At 53.0% G+C, this 21901-nt stretch overlaps 2 protein-coding genes across 2 annotated transcripts; one reads left to right on the top strand and one right to left on the bottom strand.

Annotated features, from left to right (window-relative positions):
* Positions 1-191: 191 nt before the first annotated feature.
* Positions 192-3931, bottom strand: RPS18 (ribosomal protein S18). The gene is made up of 6 exons (XM_058172382.1): positions 3872-3931; positions 2825-2923; positions 1371-1457; positions 718-819; positions 450-541; positions 192-297 (listed from the first exon to the last, which is right to left on the bottom strand). Exons 1-6 carry the CDS (start codon positions 3872-3874, stop codon positions 222-224), a joined length of 459 nt encoding a protein of 152 aa, XP_058028365.1. The 5' UTR covers positions 3875-3931; the 3' UTR covers positions 192-221.
* Positions 3932-4242: 311 nt separating this feature from the next.
* Positions 4243-17092, top strand: VPS52 (VPS52 subunit of GARP complex). Its single transcript, XM_058172123.1, has 20 exons — positions 4243-4491; positions 6616-6697; positions 7373-7425; positions 7517-7592; positions 7731-7798; positions 8838-9013; positions 9114-9264; positions 11939-12039; positions 12218-12350; positions 12472-12529; positions 12698-12831; positions 13584-13739; positions 14399-14517; positions 14613-14736; positions 15040-15135; positions 15554-15661; positions 15758-15823; positions 16156-16267; positions 16352-16470; positions 16557-17092. Exons 1-20 carry the CDS (start codon positions 4405-4407, stop codon positions 16701-16703), a joined length of 2166 nt encoding a protein of 721 aa, XP_058028106.1. The 5' UTR covers positions 4243-4404; the 3' UTR covers positions 16704-17092.
* Positions 17093-21901: the final 4809 nt, after the last annotated feature.

Here is a 21901-nt window from a genome sequence, read left to right as displayed (position 1 = left end):
TCCTGTGGCCCCCAGGGAAAATTAATAGCCCACCCCCAGCCACAATTGGCAATGGCCCAGTCCTGCAGTCTGGACGGGAGACCCCCTGGAAGCCCCAAGCCCCGCCCCTTTGGCCCCGCCATGCCACAGCACTCGCCGGGCACCCAGCTCTGCCCCCCACCCGCCCCAAGGAAGAGACATCGAGAGACCAGTGAGGAAAACATTTTATTAGCACAAAAGGTTTACTTCTTCTTGGAGACGCCCACAGTTCTGCCACGGCGCCCGGTGGTCTTGGTGTGCTGGCCACGGACACGGAGGCTGGGGAGGGGGGAAAGAATGGGACCAATGAGGACGACAGATCAGGAAGGGGTCCCTGAGGCCATCCACCCCCGCTCACTCCAGGAGCCCAGAGTGTGGCCTTTGGGGCAGAGGGCTGGGCCCCCTCTTGCCCCTCTGCCTTCCCCACTCACCCCCAGAAGTGGCGCAGGCCCCGATGGGCCCGGATCTTCTTCAGGCGCTCCAAATCTTCCCGCAGTTTGTTGTCCAGCCCGTTGGCCAAGACCTGTCAGGGGAGGGGGAGGAGGCCTCAGCAAAGGGCCCCCGTCTCCCCTTGGGGCTCTACTGCCCAGAGTCCCCTGCCCGGCCTCTGCGCCCAAACTATCCCCGAGGCCCTCTGGCTGCCAGTTCTGCCCATGCCAGAAGCCCCCCTCCCCTCCCCTCCCCCCCCCCGGCTCTCACCTGGCTGTACTTGCCGTCCTTGACGTCCTTCTGCCTGTTGAGGAACCAATCGGGGATCTTGTACTGCCGGGGGTTCTGCATGATGGTGATGACGCGCTCGACCTGGGGAGACCGAGAGGTCAGAGGGCCCCCACTGGGCAGGGCACGAGGCCGGTGGATGGTCCAGCCTGGTATGGGGCCGAGGGTGGGGGAGGAGGGGCTCTAGCTGGACGCCATTTGGGTCCACTGACAACCCCACCCCACAGACGCATTCCCCTCCCCCCCGAGCTGGCAATGAGCAGCCTCCCAGGGACGCTCCCGGTGCCTGCTGGACAACCAGCCAGATGCTGTGCAGAAAGGCCCTGGCTGGAACGATTTCTGCCTCGGCTTCCAGGGAAGAGACAAGGCCCTGCTTTGGGGCTCCAGGCCCCTCCCCTCGGGGGGGTGCAAAAGAGGGGATGGGGGTAGAATCAGAGAAGGACCTAAGAGGTCATCCAACCTCCTGCACAACCCACCCAGTCACTCAGGATAGACATCTGTTCCGCCTCCAGGTGGACCATCGGGGTCCTGGGTTTCCCGGCTCCCCAAAAGAGGCTCTGGGCACTCCTGGGTTTCCCTGGGACACCCTCCCACCCCAAAATCCAGCCCCCCCGCTGCTCCCCAGCTCTTCTCACCTCATCCTCTGTGAGCTCCCCAGCCCGCTTGGTCAGGTCAATGTCCGCTTTCCGCAACACCACGTGAGCGTAGCGCCTACCCACCCCCTGCAGAGGAAAGCGGGAGACGCTCAGAGGGGACCCCAGGGGAGGCCAGGCAGAACCCCCCCCCACCGCCCCCGGGCAGTCTGGTCCATGTTGCTTGTGCCTCTGGGACCAGCACAAAACACTCCACCATCAGCATTCACAAGGCACCTGGCTTCGTGAATTCCCATAACTTAGCGAGTCCAGAGGGGGCTCCAAGCCAAGATGCGGGGGGGGGGAGGGGGGGAGTGTGACGTTTTCAGATCCTGAGCAGAACAAAGCCCACCCACCCCCAAGCCAATACAGCTGAGCCCCAACGGAAGTTGAGCCAGGTGGGTGGAACCGGAACAGCCCCCACAATGAAAGGCCGGGGTGGGTGGGTAGGTTGGGGGGTTCCCAAGTTCCTCACTCAGCTCTGGGTGTCAAGGAGGCTGGCCTGGCCGGAGCAGAACCGCTCTCAAGGGAAGCATCGGTCAGTTATTATTAATGTTATTTGATTTCTAGGCTTATGCAATCAAATGCCTTTTCTCAGGCATTAAACCTCCCTAAGGCAGCTCTGTGGGGACCCTGCACATACAGGCAATCCTCAACTTACAACACTTCACTTAGTGACCACTTTGAAGTCACAACAGCACTGAAACAGGTGACTTAGTTTTTTTTTTAAATTTGAATTTATATCCCGTCCTTCTCCGAAGACTCAGGGCGGCTTACACTGTGTTAAGCAATAATCGTCATCCATTTGTATATTATATACAAAGTCAACTTATTGCCCCCAACAATCTGGGTCCTCATTTTACCTCCCTTATAAAGGACGGAAGGCTGAGTCAACCTTGGGCCTGGTGGGTCTTGAACTTGCAGTAACTGCAAGCAGCTGTGTTAATAACAGACTGCTTAGCCTGTTAAGCAACCAGAGGCCCCTCTTTCACACTTAACGACCGCTGTGCCATCCCCACTGTCATGCAATGGAAATTCTGACACTTGGCAACTGACTCGTATTTATGGCAGTCAAAAGTGTCCAGGGGTCACGCGATTCCCCTTTTGCGACCTTCGGACGAGCAAAAGTCAAGGAGGGGAAGCCAGATCCGCTTAACGTTAACAAATGCAATGATTCCACTTAACAGTGGCAAGAAAAGTCGTAAAACGGGGCAAAACTCACGTAGCAAATATTTCATTTAACAACAGAAATTTGGGGCTGCGCTGTGGTCATTACCCGAGGACTACCTGTACAGAAGATGCCCGCTTCTGACTGGCCCAGCAAAGGCCTCCCGGATTCTCTCGCCCAGCTCCAGGAAAGGAAGGGCCACCCTCCCGCCCCCCCCCCACGGCCCCCTGGCCATCATACAGTAGCCCCACCGGGACCGCCCACGGCTGCCCGGCGGCTTCTCACCCACCTTGATGGCAGTGATGGCGAAGGCAATCTTGCGCCGCCCATCGATGTTGGTGTTCAGGACACGCAGGATGTGCTGGAACTTCTCTGGGATCACGAGAGACTTGTGGGGAGAAGGAAGGAAGACGACGACTTGTGTGAGAAACGGGCGGGGGGGGGGGGAAACAAGCCCAGAGGGGACTCCTGCTTCTCCTGGGACTCCTGCGCTGCCCCGGAGGGCCAAGGAAGCCCCACTGAGCTCCGCTGCGCCAGAGACAAAGGCTGCAGAAGAGGAGAGCAGCCGCCTGGCACCAGGGCCGGGTTCAATATTTATTTAGCCCAGGGCGCCCACAGAGGTCATGCAAACACTGATACAGAATGCTAATAAGCTGTATTACTGCTAGTTCTCCACTCAACAACAGTTCAATTAGTGACGTTCAACGTTACAAAGGCACCGAAACAACTGGCTTGTGACCGTTTTGCACAATTTCAGATGCTTTGCAGCCGTCTCATATTTACGACGGTTGTGGTGTCTTGCGATCCTCTTTTCTGACCAACAAAGTCAAGGGGGAAGCCAGATTCACTCACCACCTGTGTTACTAATTTAAAAACTGCAGCGATTCACTTAACAACCGTGACAAGAAAGGGCGTAAAAACTCACTCAACGTCTCACTCAACAGAAAACGTTGGGCTCCACTGTGGTCGTAAATCGAGGAATACATGCAGACGTCCAAGCCCAATTACAGGTTTAAACAATGCGCGCATATAAACTACGTTGGCAATGCAACACACCCGGTAAAGCATTAAACTAGGATGAAACCATGATACAATCGCCACCCTGTAGGGCCCCAGAGTCGCCATAGGACAGATGTCAAAGCCCCCCCCGGGCCAGGCTGAAGTTCCAATGCAGCCTGGAGAAGGTGAAGCCCTGCCCTGCCCTGCCCGGGGAGCGACCCATTCCAGCCCCGCGGGCCTCATAGCAGATCCCCGGCGGCCCCGAACCACCTCCTGACCCGCCGAGCGCAGCCCCCGCGGCGGATGGCGGTGGATTATTGGCCTCCCCATCACTCACCATGGCTGCGCACCGGCTCCTCTCGCTCTCCACTCGGCCGGAAAAGGAAGCGGCGCAGCGCGAGAGGCCCGACGTCGGTCCCGCCCCCGCAGCCGAAGTGAAACTACCGACACTTCCGGCATGGCGATCATAGAGTTAGAAACGAAGGAGCGCCGCTCGCCCTAGTCGCCTTAGAGTAGACTAACTAAGCCACTTGGGTCTACATCATAGAGATATAAAATGTAGAGAGGTGCCCTGACGAGGCTTGAGGGCATATCGTACAGTCGGTACACCTCTTCGAGCGAGGGATGAAGTGTGCCCGCCCTATTGTGTCCGGAGGGGAAACTAGAAAGGAGAAACAAAAGTTCCGACCCGCTTAACACTTAGAAGCATCTTTTTTATTTCTTTTCCAGACGGAAGGAAGCCTCAGTCACTCCTGCCGTGGAGGCTAACGCCGCCGCAGGGATTCCTGGGAGCCGGAGTCCCTTCGGCCCAGATTGAGAAGGGACCGGAAGTGCCTCCCGCAACCCGGAAGTGGTTGAGCCGGTGCTGCGATGGCGTCCGCGGTGGGCTCCGAACCGGAGGAGATGCGGCGGCGCCCGCAGGGACAGCTCGGCCCGGGAGACACGGAGGAGGAGGAGGTGGGCGGCGCTCGGTCTCCCTTCCTCCCTCGGCCTCGCTCCGCGACCGCCCATCCTCATGCTCACGGCCACGCCCCCTTTCACCTTTGACCCTTCCCCCGGCCGGCAGCACCTGGCGGATGGCCGCCTGTGGCCTTCGGGGTCCCGGAGGCGACGCACCGGTGGAGTCTCGGCCTGCCTGCAGGCGGCACGAGCGGAGATGCTACTCCCGTGCAAGGAAGGCCGCCTCCGGGCCTTCCTCCCTCGGGGCGGGGCGGGGGGGGGCTGAAGACGCCTCCACTCGGCCCCCCAAACCCCTCCGGAGGGGGGGGGGTTGCTGACCGAGGCCTTCCCACAATGCCCCTCGGCAGGGAGCCTGGTCTGCGCATGTCAGCTGCACCTGTGCCCCAGCAGCCTGCCTGTTTGGGGCCCCGCAGATGGGATGGGATGGGAGGGGGGGGGGCTTGGCCTGACCCCTCCCCCACCTGACTGCAGAGGGGGGGAAGACCCCCCTCCTCTTTCTTCCTCCCTCCCTCCCCTCTCTGACTCACTCACACAACGGGGGGGGGAGGGGGGCCTTGGACCTCTGCCCTGTGGCGATTCCAGGGTTCCATATAATGGCGATTTTATCCTGGTTTCATCCAAGTTTAATGCTTTACCTGGCCTGCTGCATTGCCAGCGTGGCTCATATGCCTGCATTGTCTGAACCTGTCATTGGGTTTGGACGCACTCCTCGACTTACGACCACAATTGAGCCCACCGCTTCTCTTGTGGCGGGAGACATGAAGTGAGTTTTGCCCCATTTTATGACCTTTCTCGTCACAGTGAAGTGTTAAGTGAAACACTGCAGTCTTTAAATTAGTAACACAGGCGATAAGTGGCTTCCCCCCATGGACTTTCTGGGTTGGAGGGAATAAAATCCATAAAGGAGAATCTTTTGACACGAGGGTTCTTGGGTGCTTGCTGGGTTGTTGTTTTTTGTGCAGGTGTTTATTTATTTATTATTTATTTATTATTTAAATTTATATACCGTCCTATCTCCCGAAGGACTCAGGGCGGTTTACAGGCATTTAAAAATAGATAAATACAGTCTAAAAACAATTAAAAAACTTATTCTAAAAGCCTAAATTAAAAATATGAAAATAAAACCCAATTTAAAACCCATAAATTAAAATCTAGCTCAGTCCTGCGCAATTAAATAAGTATGTTTTAAGCCCGCGGCGGAAGGTCCGAAGGTCCGGAAGCTGACGAAGTCCTGGGGGAAGTTCGTTCCAGAGGGTGGGAGCCCCCACAGAGAAGGCCCTTCCCCTGGGCGCCGCCAGACGACATTGCCTCGCTGACGGCACCCTGAGGAGTCCCTCTCTATGAGAGCGCACGGGTGTTCCATTATCTGACTAGGGAACGTCATCAGGGCTAGTAAGAAATGGGATTTGCTCTCATTGGTGATTCTTTTGTTGGCGATGAAAAGGCCTGGAGATTAAAACATAGGAAGAACGGCTGCAGGAGTTGGGTATGCCTAGTGGTCTAATGAAGAGAAGGATTAGGGTCTTCCAATATTTGAGGGGCTGCCACACGGAGTCAAGCTCTTCTCCAAAGCACCAGAAGGCCGGACAAGAAGCAACGGATGGAAACTAATGAACGAGAGAAGCACCCTGGAATTAAGGAGAAACTTCCTAACAGGGAGGACTATTAACGAGTCGCCACCAGAAGTCCTGGGTCCTTCATCACTGGAGGTTTTTAAGGAGAGACTGAACAGCTACTTGTCTGAAATGGTCTCCTGCCTGAGCAGGGGGCTGGACTAGAAGACCTCCAAGGTCCCTTCCAGCTCTATCTATTCTAAAAGTTCCTTGAGGGAGGGGTAAAAGCACAAGAGTTCACTCTCCTTCTGGCCCTCTGCACTACTACATGGCCCATCCTTCCCTGCTGAATGGATCATTCTTCTTTGCAAGCCCTTTGGAGCAGCCCCTGCCCTTAAACGCTCTCGGGCCCAGAGCCACGAGCGAAGACTGAATCCCTGCCAACCTTGCTGGGAGCAGGGTGGGGGGTGGGGTGCAAGGCCCTTTGTATCAGGACAGGGCTCCCTTGCTTGACCTCCCCTCCCCCCACAAATCAGGGGCCTAATGGGGCCCTGTGTGTCCCCCCCAGGGCCAGAGTGATGAGGCACTGCCCCTCAACCTGGGAGAGCTGGACCTAACCTCCGAAGAGTTCATCCTGGACGAAGTGGACAGTAAGCTGGGCATACATTTTTTCGGGCGGGGGGGATGTTTGTCTTCTCCCACCCCTGCAGCCTCTACAGCTGGGACTGTGGTGGTTTTCGGTCAGGGGGCTGATGCTTTACCAAGGAAAACTTCCCCCTCCCCAAAACGTAGAGTAAAAGAGGATTCCCACACACTATAGAGCAGGAGTCTCCAACCTTGGCAACTTTAAGACTTGTGGACTTCCAACTCCCAGAATTCCTCAGCGAGCTTCTGGGAGTTGAAGTCCACAAGTCTTAAAGTTGCCAAGGTTGGAGACCCCTGCTCTATAGTCACTTTCAAGAGAGGGTGGAAACTCAAGTGACCAGGAGAAGCCACAGTGATGTTGCATCCATCGTAGTGTCTTTGTCATCACACATCACACTGCAGGAAAGATGTACAGAAAGTTTCTATTCCCAGTTCTCCCAGGAAGCATCTGCTGTTGGGAAGAGCTATTCCCAGTCTCCCAGTAGGAGCTGCTGTGTCTCAACAGCCCCCCTCCTTCCCTCCAGCTTGGCAAGAGGACGTTTTTACTGGTGCAGCTGAGGAAGTGTGTGTGTGGGGGGCGGGCTCTGTTCCCAGGGCAGCACCTGAGGGGGTTCAGCTCACCTGGGGGGGGGCAAAGTCTGTTTGCTCCCGGCCTTATTTCCCTCCCTCCTCTCTTGCAGTTCACATCCAAGCCAACCTGGAGGATGCCCTGGTGCAGGAGGCCCTGAAGACGGTGGGAAAGGCCGGGGCTGGGAGGTGGGGAAGCCATGGGGCTGAGGGGTGGGGGCTCCCCTCACTCCCCTTTCTTCTCTCTGCCTTGGCAGGGGGTGGATCTCCGCCAGTACTCCAAGCAGGTGGAGCAGGAGCTGCAGCAGATCGAAAACGCCTCCATCAAAGACTGTATCCTCTGCCTGGTCAGGGGAGGCTGAATCCTGGGGGCTTCCCTTGCCCTGCACCCCCCCCCCCGCAGAGCTAGTACCAGAAGAAACTCCTCCCCTCACCCTTTTAGCCCACTGTTGTCCTTAACAGGCACCCCAGATATTAAGGAGAGCAAAAACATTGCCTCCCTGCACACCCAGATCACGGCCTGTGACGCCGTCCTGGAGGTGAGCTCTGAACCTCCCCGCGTTTCTCCTCCGCTTGGGGACTTCGCCCTTCTCCTCTCTGGAGGGAGCATCTGGGCTTCCCTGGAGTGGGCTGGGAGGGAAGGACTGTGCCATTAGAGCAGGGGTGTCAAACTCAAGATCTAAGCACTCTGTGAGCCAGATGCGCCCCCTGGGGGTGCTTAGATCTGGCCCACAGGGCTGCCCTGGAAACAGTGAAGGAGCGGCCCATGGTGCCTCTGCCAGCGAAAATGGAGTCCCGGCACACGGCCTCCACGAGCTCCATTTTCGCTGGCAGAGGGCTGCAGGAGGCTGTCACGGCTGAAAACGGATCCTAAATGAGTGACATTGAGCTGATCACTCCCCCACTGGCCACATACCGCCAAGGTCAAACCCAGCCCTGATCCGGCCCTCAATGAAATTGAGTTTGACAGCCTGCCTTAGAAGGTCCGTGGACTAACTCAAGGCTTCCCAAAGCCACCGGCTCCAGTTCTATAAGGTCAAGATGGCTTGACTCCCAGGTGCCCTTCACACATCACACCAACCCTATTTAACCAAGTCTGTCTTAATAACGGAGAATATTTGTAGCCCTGGGTGGAAATGAGGGGCCCCCTCGGTGCCCTCTGAGCTTGGATGTTTTCTTGCAGATGTTTCAGGACCCAAACTAGGGCACTGATGATGTTACCTCCCTCAGGGACCCCTCAAGTCTGTCCTGTTGTGTGAACAAAGTCCCCAAACAGCCTGGCAGGATTGGGATTCTGAGGCCAGAGTCCCCCTCTTCAGCAGTGGCCCCTTGTGGGGCTTCTCCCAAAGCCCCTGAGGGGGCAAGGGGGGGGGCTTCTGCCTGGATGCCTCTTTCCCCTTTTGGTAGAAGTTAGGGAGGCTGATCTATATATCTATATAGGGGCTCCTATATGCAGATCCGGACCCATTTCCTGCCTCTCCCCTACCCAGAATGCTTGTCCTTGGAGGGAGGATAAGATGGATTTGTCCTGCTTATTCCCCCCCAATACTGAGGGTGGTCCCTTCCTCCCCCCCCCAGCGCATGGAGGCCATGCTGAGCTCCTTCCAGTCCGACCTGAGTAGCATCAGCTGTGAGATCCAGACGCTGCAGGAGCAGTCGGTCGCCATGAACGTCCGGCTGCGCAACCGCCAGGCTGTCCGTGGGCGCCTCTCCCAGCTGGTGGACGAGCTGGTGGTGCCGAACGTCATGATCAGGTCCGGCAGGGCGGTGGGAGGGGGAGAAGATCTGGCAGAGAGGAGACCGGGGCGGGCGGGGGGGAGAGGACGTCCCGTTGATGCTCTTCCCCGTCCCCAGCACCATCCTGGAGACCCCGGTGACTGACCAGGCCTTCCTGGAGCAACTGCACGAGCTGAACAACAAGATCAACGCCGTCAAAGAGCAGGCCTTCCGAGAGACCATGGCCTGCACGGACGTGGCCGACATCCTGGACAAGCTGAAGGCCAAGGTGAGAAGCCGGGATCCTGGCCAGGGCCGCGAGGGAACTAAGGGCTGGAGCAGCGGGGCTCAGACGCTGGATTCCCCACTCCCTTTGGAAGCAACGCAGGGCGCTACCGGGCCCTTCGACTCTGCTGGTGTCACCCCTGCAGGATACTAATAGCAATAGCAGTTAGTCTTATATACCGCTTCACAGTGCTTTACAGTCCTCTCTAAGCGGTTTACAGTCAGCCTCTTGTCCCCCAACAATTGGGGGTCCTCATTTTACCCACCTCGGAAGGATGGAAGGCTGAGTCAACTTGGAATCTGGTGAGATTCAAACTGCCAAACTGCAGGCAGGCAGCCAGCAGTCAGCAGAAGTAGCTTACAGTACTGTACTCTAACCATTGCGGCACACAATGGTCCAAATTCAGAAACCAACGATGCACAAGCTAAAAACATTTTTATTTTAAGAAGTTATAGGAAAAGAATCCTGCACGTCTAACCCAAAGGTGCTTTTTTTCAAGAGGCAACTGGACTTTCCTGTTTTTTCTTTTGAAGACGTTTTCCTTCTCATCCAAGAAGCTTCTTCAGCTCTGCCTGGATGATGGGGAACCAAAGGATTTATACTCCTTGCAGGCCGCTGGTCATTTGGGTCCTTTTAGAGAGTCATTAAGGCCACCTGGAGGTGACCTTGAGGACACAGACAAACCTCCAGACAAACCACTGGTGGTCCGTGAGAAAATTTTGGTGGTCCATGGAGAAATCTTTGTATTTTTGCCGGTACACCCTGGTGGAGGAGCTGTGGCGCAAGTGGGCTGAAGCAGCAATTGCGATGGCTGGAAGCTGGGGGAGTGAAGCACTACTTGCACTTGCGCAGCTTCAGCATTCCGCCTCGTTTTATTTACCCAGCTGATGGCGCAAAGCAGCCCTCGTCTCCTGCTGCTTGGGACTCAGAGTGGTAAATGGCAACTGGTCCAGGCAGCAGCCGGATTTTGCTTTCTATTGCGGATGCCAAATCAGCCCCCTGCAAGCTCTCGTCTCTCGAGGAACGCTCGCTGAAGCAGCACAGGAAATTTCGGATGGGCTCCTCAAGACACGAGAGCTTGCAGGGGGCCTGTCTGGTGTCCACAATGAAGAGCAAAATCCGGCTGCTCCCCTGATCAGACACCGTTTACTGCTCCAAGTCCCAAGCGGCAGGAGACGAGGGCTGCTTTGCACCACCGCCTGGGCAAATATATTGAGGCGGAATGCTGATGCTGCGCAAAATGCAATAGAGAAAAAGAGACAGAGTAAAAGAGAGAGAATGAGAGACAGAGGGAGAGAGAGAGAGAGAGAGAGAGAATCATAGAGTGAGAATGAGAGAGAATGAGAGAGAATAAGAGAGAATGAGAGAGAATAAGAGAGAGGGAAAGAGAGAGCACCGCCTTCTTGGAAGAAGTGGCGGGGAGCGAATGGAGGAAGTCTTGCATTAAGTATCGAACACCCCCCCCCCGCACCTTAATTTCATGAGGTTGGCGCAGCAGGCAGCAGTCCTTCCCGGCATGCCTTGTTTCTCTGGAGCACTCTGCCCACCCACCTCCGCTTCTGCCTGCCTCCTCCTCCTCCCGGAGTCTCTGGGCTGCTTATTCAGCCGGAGGGAAAACTCAAAGGACACTCTGCCACCCGGCTTGCCCGCCTCCCCAGGGATGTCAACTGGGGGGCTGCTATCTTCGCAGCTCTTGCTTGAAGCCGCCTGGCTCTGAAAGGGACGCACGGAGAATCAAAGATAATCAGAGAGAGAGAGAGAGAGAGAGAGAATGACAGAGAATCAGAATGAGAGAGAGAGAGTGAGGGAGAAAGAGAGAATGAGAGAGAGAGAGGTAGAGAAAGAGGGGGGGGGAAGAAAAAGACAATGAGTGGGAGAGGGGGGAGACAGAAAGAGAGAATGAGAGAGAAAGAGTGGGAGAGAGAGAAAGTGAGGGAGAGAATGAGTGGGAGTGGGGGGGGAGAGAAAGAGTGGGAGAGAGAAAGGGGGGAGAGAGAGAATGAGAGAGAAAGAGTGGAAGAGAGAGGGGAGGGGGGCAGAAAGAGAGAGGCGGGACACTGCCTGAAGGACCCCATCCCATCACTGGGAGTCCAGGTGCTTCAGCAAGCGGCACACTGGATTCATATTAGTGGTTCGCAGGATTTAAAATTATGAACTTGCTGGTCCCTGAGGTCCCAAATGACCAGCTCCCTGCAAGGAGTATCAATCCTTCCATTCCCCACCATCCAGTCAGAGCTGAAGAAGCTTCTTGGACGAGAAGCGAAACGTCTTCAAAAGGAAAAACAGGAAAGTCCAGTTGCCTCTTGGAAAAAAAGCCCCTTTGGGGCAACCGTGACCTGGATGACCGAGAATCTCCAGAGACCTGCATGTCTGAATGCCCTTCCTCTTCCTTTCCTCTGTTTTTGTGAGAACGAGGGAGGGTCACGTTTGAGGGGCTTTCCGAGGTTACCCATTGTGGCCCGAACTTCCCTTTCTTTTATCGGTTGTCTCGGTTGCGATTCTTCCTTCTGTCCCTCGAGGTGGTTCTGTCTGCCCAGTGGCCTCACCGATGGTGTTCCTGGCCTTGGCTGCTGCAGCATTTGCCAGGGGAGTGGGGGGTGGGTCGGACTTTTTGGGGGCCCTCATGCCTAGCTTTTGGTTAGAGGTGCTAGGCGGGTGGTTCTCCCTCCTTCACCAGGCGGTGGCCAAGATCCGAGAGTTCATCCTGCAGAAAGTCTACTCCTTCCGTAAGCCCATGACCAACTACCAGATCCCCCAGAACGCCCTGCTCAAGTACAGGTAGGAGGCCGGGCCAAGCGGCTGCAGCGTCTCCCTGGGGAGCGGGCTGGGGTCTCCCAGAATGCTTTGGGCCCACTCGCACTGGGAGGCCAAGGGGCACCTTGCAGAGGCTCCTCCTCCTCCTCCTCCTCCTCCATGGGGTGGGGGCAAGTGAAGTCCCTCCTCTTTTGGGGCACAGGTTTTTCTACCAGTTCCTGCTGGGCCACGAGAGGGTCATCGCCAAGGAGGTGCGGGACGAATATGTGGACACCATGAGCAAGATCTACCTCAGCTACTTCAAGTCCTACACCAACCGCCTGATGAAGCTCCAGGTGAGCTCCCTGGGCAGGGGGCCTGGTCTCCCCTCCCCCAGAATCGGGGGCCCCTCTCCCTCCGGCTCCATGGTCCCTCCGTGCCAAGCTGGGCCCCGTTTTCTGTCTCCCGAACCTGCAGTACGAGGAGGTGGCTGAGAAGGACGACCTGATGGGGGTGGAAGACACGGGCAAGAAGGATATCCTTTCCGAGGGGGCCAGACCAGCGCGTGGGGGGGGGGGTTTGCAGGCAGCTTGGCTACGTCTCCCCCACCCCATCTGCACTCCTCGTGGCTCGTGTTTGGGGCTGGGGGAGGGAGGGGCACAGACAGAGTGGCCGCTTTCTCCTTGATTGCGGCTGGCTACACGCTTCTTCTCCAAGCCGTCCCTCCGCAGCCGGAACACCATCTTCACCCTGGGGAACCGGGGGAACGTGATCAGCAGCGCCGAGCTGGAAGGACCCATCATCGTCCCCCACTCAGCGCAGAAGAGCGACGTCCGAGTAAGTCCGACGTGCCCCTCTCGCTGCAAAAGGCGGGGCAGGTGCAGCGGCCCAAAGGCTTGGCAGGTTGTGCGCTGGCAGATCCCGCCAGTTAAGATGGGAGGCTCCCGGGAGAGCCCGGAGCATCTGCTAAGTATGCCCCTCTGTCGTCCCCCCCCACACCCACCCCAGTCAGTGATGGCAACCCTCTTCCCAGAATGCAGGAGGGCAGCTTTCACCAACCTTTTTGGCTTTGTGGGGACGGTTCCATATGAGTGGTGGGTTAGCGCACACCCATCCAGCTTCCTTTGCTTCCGCGGCCTGGTTCCAAAACTGTCCCGGGGTTGGGGACCCCTGCGATGGGGGGGCTTCCTCAAGGGCGGGGGTCTTGGCTGACCTGCTGCCTCTTCTTTCGTTGACCTTCTTTCTTTTAACTCTGGCACTGGCTGCATTTCTATGTCCTTCGGGGGGCTTTTGGTTTAAGTAGAAGAGCCTCGTGTCATGCAGGGTGGGAGCCTCCAGATCGGCAGGTTTTTGGCCCATAAGCAGAGCCTGGCTGGGAATGAGGGTAGTTGTAGTCCAGAGCCTGGGAGCACCCGGCTGGCAGGTTGTTCCATTTGGGGTTTGCTTGCTTTTCCTGTCCGACGGAAAGTCTTGGGAAGAAATGGATTTTTGTGAAGGAGGGAGGTGTGGGAGCCAGGGAGGGCCGGGGGTCCCGAGGGTCTGCTCCATCAGCCCTGCCAGCGTTGCCTTTCCCCCCCCCCTCTGCGCAGTATCCCTTCGAGTCCCTCTTCCGAAGCCAGCACTACGCCCTGCTGGACAACAGCTGCCGAGAATACCTCTTCCTCTGCGACTTCTTCCTGGTGGCCGGGACCCCTGCCCTGGACCTCTTCAACGCCGTCATGGGCAAGACCCTCGCCATGTTCCTCGTGAGCATCTGCGGCTGCACCCGATGCGGGAGGGGCTAGACCAAGAGGGCTCCGTCCCTTGGGAATCGAAACATTTTAATCAAATTTAAAGAAAGGAATGATTGGGGGGGGGACATGATAAGAGTATTCCAGTATTTGAGGGGCTGCCACAAAGAAGAGGGGGGGGGGTCCACTTATTCTCCAAAGCACCTGAGGGCAGGACAAAAAGCAATGGACGGAAAGTAATCCAAGAGAGAAGCAACCTGGAATTAAGGAGACACTTCCTAACAGTAAGAACTTCTTAACCATTGGAATGGCTTGCCACCAGAAGTTGTGGGTGCTTCATCGCTGGAGGTTTTTAAGGAGAGACTGGGCAGCCACTTGTCCGATGGTCTAGGGATTCCTGCTTGAGCAGGGGGTTGGAGGCCCCGTCCAACTCTGCTTTTCTGTTATTCTTCCTGACTTTTTTTCTTTTTTGGTGAGGAACACAAAATAATTGAAATTTCAGGGATAACTTGGAGACGCCCCTTATCCACCTCTTTCCAGATCCTTCTGGCCGTGGGACCTTCAAGCCTGGCTCCAGAGCCCTTTGGGAGGGGTGGGGTCCAAGAGGCAGGGGGCCCCTCCCATGCGTCTCATCTCACCTTTCCTTCCTCCTCCTCCTCCTCCTCCTCCCACAGAAACACATGGATGCCTATGTGAGCGACTGCTACGACAGCATTGCCGTCTTCCTCTGTATCCACATTGTCCTTCGCTTCAAGGCCCTGGTGGCCAAGCGCAACGTCCCGGCCATTGACAAGTGAGCCCCTTTTTGCCCTCCCTGCCTGCCCCTCCCCCCAAGGCTCTCTGGGGGGCTTCTGTCTGGGTGACGCTCCCTCCACACACACCTTCCAGGTACTGGGACACGTTGCTGGAGCTCCTCTGGCCGCGATTTGAGTTCATCCTGGAGCTGAACATCCACAGCATCCAGAGCACAGACCCGCAGAAGCTGGGCTTCCTCGACACGCGGCCCCACTACGTACGTGCGTGTGCGTGGGGGTGGCACTCCCCCTCGGAAAGGGAGGGGTGAATGCCCTCCGTTCTTGGTGGGGAGGGCTGAAAAGGCACTGTGGACTTAAGACTGAGCAGGCTCCAAGTTGCTGGAGATGGGGGGAGGACCTGGCGATGCGTTGGGGAGGGTCTGGCAGGGATCCTGGGACACTCACCTGCCTATGGTGAGTATCCCCGGGCAGGAAGGAGGGAATTTCCGTGGCTGTGTCTGGCTGGGGAGTCCAGAGACCCCTAATCCCACTTCTCTGCTCTCCTGTCCTCCCACCCACAGATCACCCGGCGGTACGCAGAGTTCTCCTCCGCCATTGTCAGCATCAACCAGACCTTCCCCCACGAGCGAACTTTGGCCCTTTTGGGGCAGCTCCAGGTGGGCTTTTCCGCAGGACAGGAGAGACCCTCCTTGCAAGGGGAGCAGCTCATCCGTGCTGCTGAAGACCCTCTCCAGATAGGTGCCTCGAGGGGACCTTTCCTCTCCCTGGCTCTTCGCACGGGGCATCACCCACAGTGTAGCAAATGTTTCTGAATTGTCCAGTTTCCTGGTTCTCTGCATGCCAGATGCATCCAGAAACTGATGTCGGGGCTGGGGGGGGGGAGGAGTGGGGAGGGGCTGGGCAGATACTCCCCTGCATCCTGCCTCTCCTTGGCTCATCTTGCTAATCTCCAGCCTCAGCCTGCCCATTGGGTGTAGGGTGGCGTCTTGCATTTCCTAATATTGGTGGGGGTGGTCTGGAGGTGGGGGTGGGCCTTCCTCTGATGCTGCCTGCTTCTCCCGCCCTCCCACCCAGACCGAAGTGGAGAACTTTGTCCTGCGTGTGGCGGCTGAATTCTCCTCCCGCACAGAACAGCTCATCTTCCTCATCAACAACTATGACATGATGCTGGGTGTCTTGATGGTATGTAGACTGCTGAGGGGGTGCCCAGTGGGAGGAGGGAGGGTTAATAGGGCAAGGCCTCCCCCCCCCTCATGCCTGGCCCCTTGCCCTCCTCAGGAGCGAGCGGTGGAGGAGAGCAAAGAGGTGGAGGGGTTCCAGCAGCTGCTGAATGCTCGGACACAGGTGGGTCGGGGTTGGCCGGTGTTGCAGTTTCCATTCGCAGGAGGCCCCCCCCCATCTCCAAGAAGCCAGGGGGCGTCTCCAGCCACATCTCAGGGGCGAGGGTCCTACCTTACCCTCCCCTGGGGTAATGGGGGAGAGGTGTTTGGGGTACACACCAGGCCCTAACGCAGAGCTGGCTCAGATGCAGGATTGATACGTTCTCCCTGTGTAGAGTCAGGGAGTTGATTCATTCAGTGGGTAGAGTGAGGGGCGCCCCATGCCCTGAGATGAGCCTCAGGGAGGGGGTTCCTGCTTCAGCTGAGCTCACCCTCCCCCTTCTCCTTCCCTGGCAGGAGTTCATTGAGGAGCTTCTGGCCCCAGGGTTCGGGGGCATGATTGCCTTTGTGAAGGAGGTGGAGGGGCTGGCCGAAAGGGGCCAGCTGGACCGCCTGCGAGGGGAGGAAGGTGAGTGGAGCACAGACTCTAAGGGGGTGAGGAGCAGGAGGAGGGGGTCCTGGCGCCTCTCATTCCCCCCTCCTTGCCCCACAGCCCGAGTGACACAGTTGGTGCGCGGCTTTGCGGCAACCTGGAAGGCCTCGGTGGAGACCCTCAGCCAGGACGTGATGCGCTCCTTCACCAACTTCAAGAACGGGACCACCATCATTCAGGTGGGGGAGGTGGGGCCTGTTGGGGGACGGGGCCCGGGGAAGGGGCGGGGCCAAGCTCCTCCTCACTGCCTTGCCTTCGCCTGCAGGGGGCGCTGACACAGCTGATCCAGTACTACCATCGCTTCCACAAGGTCCTGGCACTGCCCCCCCTCAAGTCACTGCCCGTCCGCTCGGAGCTGATCAACATCCACCACCTGATGGTCGAGGTGAAGAAGCACCGGCCCAACTTCTGAGGGCGGAGCCCCCCTTAGCTCCTCCCCCCACACACACAGCCCCCTTCCCCTTGTACAGTCCTGTCAATAAACTCTCTTCTGACTCAGGTGGCCTCCCTGGAAGCGAGTGGGGAGTGGGGGGGGCACTGGAATTGGGGGCCAGACTCACACTCGCCACTTCCCCCCCCCCTACCATCACCATGGGAGCAGCTTGTTAGTTGCTGCTCTTGTTCAGGGTTTGTGAGTGTCTGTCAGATGAGCTGGAGCACAGGTAGTCCTCAAATTGAGCCCAAAATCTCCGTTGCTAACTGAGACGGTTGTTAACTGGGTTCTGCCCCATTTTACAACTTTTCTTGCCACGTTTGTTAAGTGAATCACTGCCGTTATTAAATTAGTAACACGGTTGTAAACTGTATCTGGTTTTCCCATTAACGTTGCTTGTCAGAAGGTCGCAAAAGGGGATCATGTGACCCCGGGACACTCCATCCGTCATAAATATGAGTTGCCCAGCGGCTGAATTTTGATCGTGTAACCATAGAGATGCCGTAACAGTTGTAAGTGTGAAAAATCATGTCCCTTGTTTCAGTGCCATTTATAAGTTTGAACGGTCACCAAATGAACTTGTTAAGTGGAGGACTGCCTGTCATTCCCTAGAGAAGTAAACACTGTGTGTGTGTGAATGCAGCGACTGACAAAACTGACCCCGGTTATCATGCCACGGATTTGTAACGTTACAATTCTTTGGGTCCCAAATGTAGACAGTCCTTGACGTACAATCACAATTGGGACTGGCAAATTCAACCTCAGGCCACAGTCGTTAATCGAGGCATCATATGTGACTGCACCCAATTTTACGACCGTTTTTGGCCATGGTTTAAGCCAGATGTCAGCAGCTGCCATTTGCCGTCTTTCCCGCTGGCTTCCCCATTGTGGAAAGCCGGTTGAGAAGGCTGCCGATGGCAATCACGAGATGCAGTGGTCACAAATGCCAGGCTAAGCGCCCAGATTGCGAACCCACGACTGCGATGAGGATGCTGCAGTGGTCATATGTGTGAGGACTGCTTGTAAGTCACACTTTTCCGCACTGTCGCAACGTCAAGTCACTAAACAAACGGCCGTAAGCTACGGACCAAATGTATTCCATTCTTATCCAGAGAGGTTTTGAGAAGCCCCTCAATACAACATGCAGTCGGAACTCCACACCACAAGATCGATGATGGTGGCCTCCTTTTGATGGCTTTGGCCCCTCCTTCCCTTCTCCCACATCAGCTGTGGTTCGACAGTCACACAATCCACAAGCAGAAAAACTGCTTCCGAAACAGGATGCAGCCTGTGTCTGCACGGAAGGGCCCTCAACCCCTTTTCCTGGAGGCCGACTTGCAAACACACAGCTGGCAGACAGGCAGGCAGCCATATTGGCTCAGGAGGGTGGTTTGCACGCGCACACACAAATGTGGTGCATTCCAAGCTGGGGGTGTCCAACCGTGGCCACTCTAAAGTTGTGGACTTCCAACTCCCAGCACACCCTATGTTTTGGTACATTCCAAGCTGGGGGAGTCCAAGCTTGCCCACTTTAAGACTTGTGGACTTCGGAGACTTCCTGGTTGGCTCTGTTGGCAATGGAGGTGAACTGTTTGATCACCAACCTCTGGATCGTGTTGGACCGCTAAGACAGCGACAATCAGCTGTCCAGCGGTTCGAAATTCCCCCTCTTCGGACGAAGAAGAGGAGGTGAGCGAAAGAAGCAGAGGTAGAGCTTCCCTAGAACTCCTGGAAGACACCAGGAGGCTCAAAGGGTTAAGCCCCCTCAGAACTTCAAAACGCTCCAGATCTGAGGCTTTTTTCCTGCTTTGGCAGACCTAATTGCCACGACCAACTGCCGTGACCAATTTTAACTTAAAGAAGAAAATACCAGACTGAACAGAAACAGGAGAGCTTTAACTATAAAAGCAAGTAATTAAATCAATTCCCTGTTGTTATTTTTTAAAGTTTTGGAGTTGACTTTAAAGCGAAAATGGCGGTTGTTCTTTAATGAGCTACTCAGTTGAAAACGAAAGTGTTACAATTCTCACTGTTTGCTGTTTATTGCTGAAGACCAGCTGGACATTTTTTAAAACATTGTAATGAGAAGGGAGAAGAGATATTGAGACTGTTTTTTTTTAAAAAAAAGACTTAGAAGATTTATATGTAACATTAAGTTAAAGAGAAATTTTAAGAGATGGCAGCAAAACAATTAAAGACAACTGTTACAAAAACCCCAGGAACATCAACACCGGGAGTCTCTCCAGCACATACAGCAGATACAAAATCACTAAATTTGGAAGCACTTCAGGATAATCTGAAAGATTTTATGAAAGAATCTCTTAATGATGCTATGAATTTGCAAACTTCTCAGATAGAAGATAAGTTTAAATTAATTACAGAAGAAATGTCAGAGATGAAAAAACAGATGTTAGAAATTCAAATTGGAAATAAAGAAGTCAAAGAAGGTTTGGTGTCAGCAGTACAGGGTCTGGCATCAAATGTGATTTTACTGGAGCAGGAAGTAGAAGAAATAAAGAAAGTTAATTTAAAATTGGAAAATAAGATTGAGGTAGTTCAAAGTAAAATGGATAAAGTTGATGATGAAATTGTTCTGCTACAATATAGAGCTATGGAACTTGCTTTACGAATACGTGGCCTGAAAGAACATAGACAAGAGAATTTGAAGCAAATTTTTTCTGAGGCCTTTGCAGAGATTTTGGCAGTTCGGCCAGCAGATGTGGCTTTTCATATTGATAAAATTTATCGTGTGAATTCCTGGATAGCAAGACAAAGAAATCTTCCGAGAGACATTGTTATTTATTTTACTACTAGAACAGTGAGAAATGAGATTTTACAAGCTTCTTTTAAAGGAGACAAGATTCAAGCGGCTGGCCAAGATATTTTAATACTAAAGGAAATTCCCAAAAAATGTTGAGAGGAGTTTGCTTTTTTGGTGAACGAACTTAAAAAACGTCAGATTGAGTATAGATGGGACATCCCAACTGGTATAATAGTTTACTATGAAGGGAAAGCACATCGTCTTAATACAGTCAGTAAAGCACGAGAGTTTTATGCTTATGTGCTTAAAGCTGGAAGTCCACCATCTCCGGATGGTAGGAGAAAGGAAGGCGAAATTAAAGAAAAAGAAGTGATAGTAATGGAAGAAGACCTTTTACAAGTGTTGGATGTGTCTAAGATGGGATCAGAGATTCCAAAAGAGCCAAGGATGACAAGAGCAGCTGTCAAACGCAAGGAACAAGAAGAAAAGGCTCAACAGGCTCAATCTGCTATTACCAAGACGGAAACAGTGGGAGGAGCAAGGCCCAAAGAAAGATATGATTTGCGGCTGGTGCTTCAAAAGTTTCCGATTGCTGATAATGGCAATTAGACTTTTATCTTGGAATGTTAATGGATTAAACTCACCACAAAAGAGAAGAAAGATATTTCATTATTTGAAGCAATTTAAAAATGACATTGTATGTTTACAAGAAACACATATTAGAACATTAGACCAGAAATATTTGATAAATTCAAAATTGGGAATACATTTTGTTGCATCTGCTACAGAAAAGAAGAATGGACTAGTTGTTTATATAAAGAGTAATTTATCTGCAACATTAATTGAGGCGGATAATCAAGGAAGATATATTGCTATTGAACTTTTATTGGAGGGGAGAAAAATACTTTTAATAGGAGTTTATGCACCAAATCAACAACGAAAAATTTTATAAGTTTTTACATAAAAGAATAACATCTTGGGATTATAAAACTTATATATTAATGGGTGATTGGAATGGAGTGATGGATATCCAGAAAGATAAAAGAAGTCTTAGAAATATTTCCTTCGTTCTTTGATTTGATGGAAGATTTAGAATTGAGAGATGTATGGTGAGAACGCAATGAAAAAGAGAGAGATTTTACATTTTTTTCTGACAGACATCAATCTTTTTCTAGGATCGATTTTATTTTAATTACTAATGATTTGTTTTTCAAAGTGAAGAAGACAAAAATTTGTTCTAGAACTTTGTCTGATCATAGCCCGGTTTGGATTGAGCTAGATCGGGAAAAAGAGGCCAGGAGGTCGTGGAGGATGAATGAGAACTTGTTTAAATATGAACAAAATGTAAATGAATGTAAAATTCTAATGAAGGAATTTTTTTCTTTGAACATGGATAAAGGGACACCTATAGAGATAGTTTGGGACACCAGCAAGGCTTATATGAGGGGAATTTTATTAGATAGGAATAATAAATATAGAAATAGATTGCAGAAAAGGCGAAAAGAATTAGAAGAGGAAATTAAAAGGAAGGAGCAGTTATTGGTATGTAATCCAGGAGATAGTAAAATAAAAGAGTCAATAAATATATTAAGAGGTCAATTTAATATGTTAATGGCAGATCAGGTGGCAACTAATTTACAATATGCAAAACATAATTTGTTTAATAATTCTAATAAACCTGGAAGGTGGTTAGCATATTTATTAAGAAAGAAACAGAAACGACGATAATTGATAAAATAGAATATAGAGGTAAGGAAGTATATCAGCAAAATTTGATTAAAAAAGCTTTTTTAGAATATTATACTAAGTTATATTCTAGAGATGTGATTAATGATAAAGATATAGATAGATATTTACAGGACCACGGTATCTTAGAAATTACAGTAGATCAAAGGGAAGAGTTGAATCAATTAATTTCTTCAGAGGAAATAGTGTTTGCAATTAAGCAGCTTAAAGCGAATAAAGCACCAGGTACAGATGGTTTGACAACTACTTATTATAAAAATTTACAAAATGAGATGATTGTACCACTTAAGGAGTTATTTAACAGAATACAAAGGGGAGGAGAAGCTCCTCCCTCATGGAGGACAGCTTTTATTTCATTAATACCTAAAGAAGATCGAGATGGTGTTAAACCAGAGAATTATAGGCCAATATCGCTTTTAAATACTGATTATAAGATATTTGCTAAGATATTAGCGAATAGATTGATGCCACTGATGACTCAATTAATTCATAATGATCAAACAGGATTTATTAAGGGGAGACAGATGAGATATAATATGAGACAAATTGTAAATTTACTTGAATATTTGGAAAGAAACAGCCAGGTCTCAGCAGCATTCTTCTTTTTGGATGCGAAAAGCTTTTGATAGATTGGATTGGCAGTTTTTGTTTAAAGTAATAGAAAAAATGC

The sequence above is a fragment of the Ahaetulla prasina genome, chromosome 2 (genome assembly GCF_028640845.1).
Source record: "Ahaetulla prasina isolate Xishuangbanna chromosome 2, ASM2864084v1, whole genome shotgun sequence".
Lineage (NCBI taxonomy): Eukaryota > Metazoa > Chordata > Lepidosauria > Squamata > Colubridae > Ahaetulla > Ahaetulla prasina.
The sequence above is the reverse complement of the archived record's forward strand: the minus strand, read 5'-3'. Positions and strand labels throughout refer to the sequence as shown.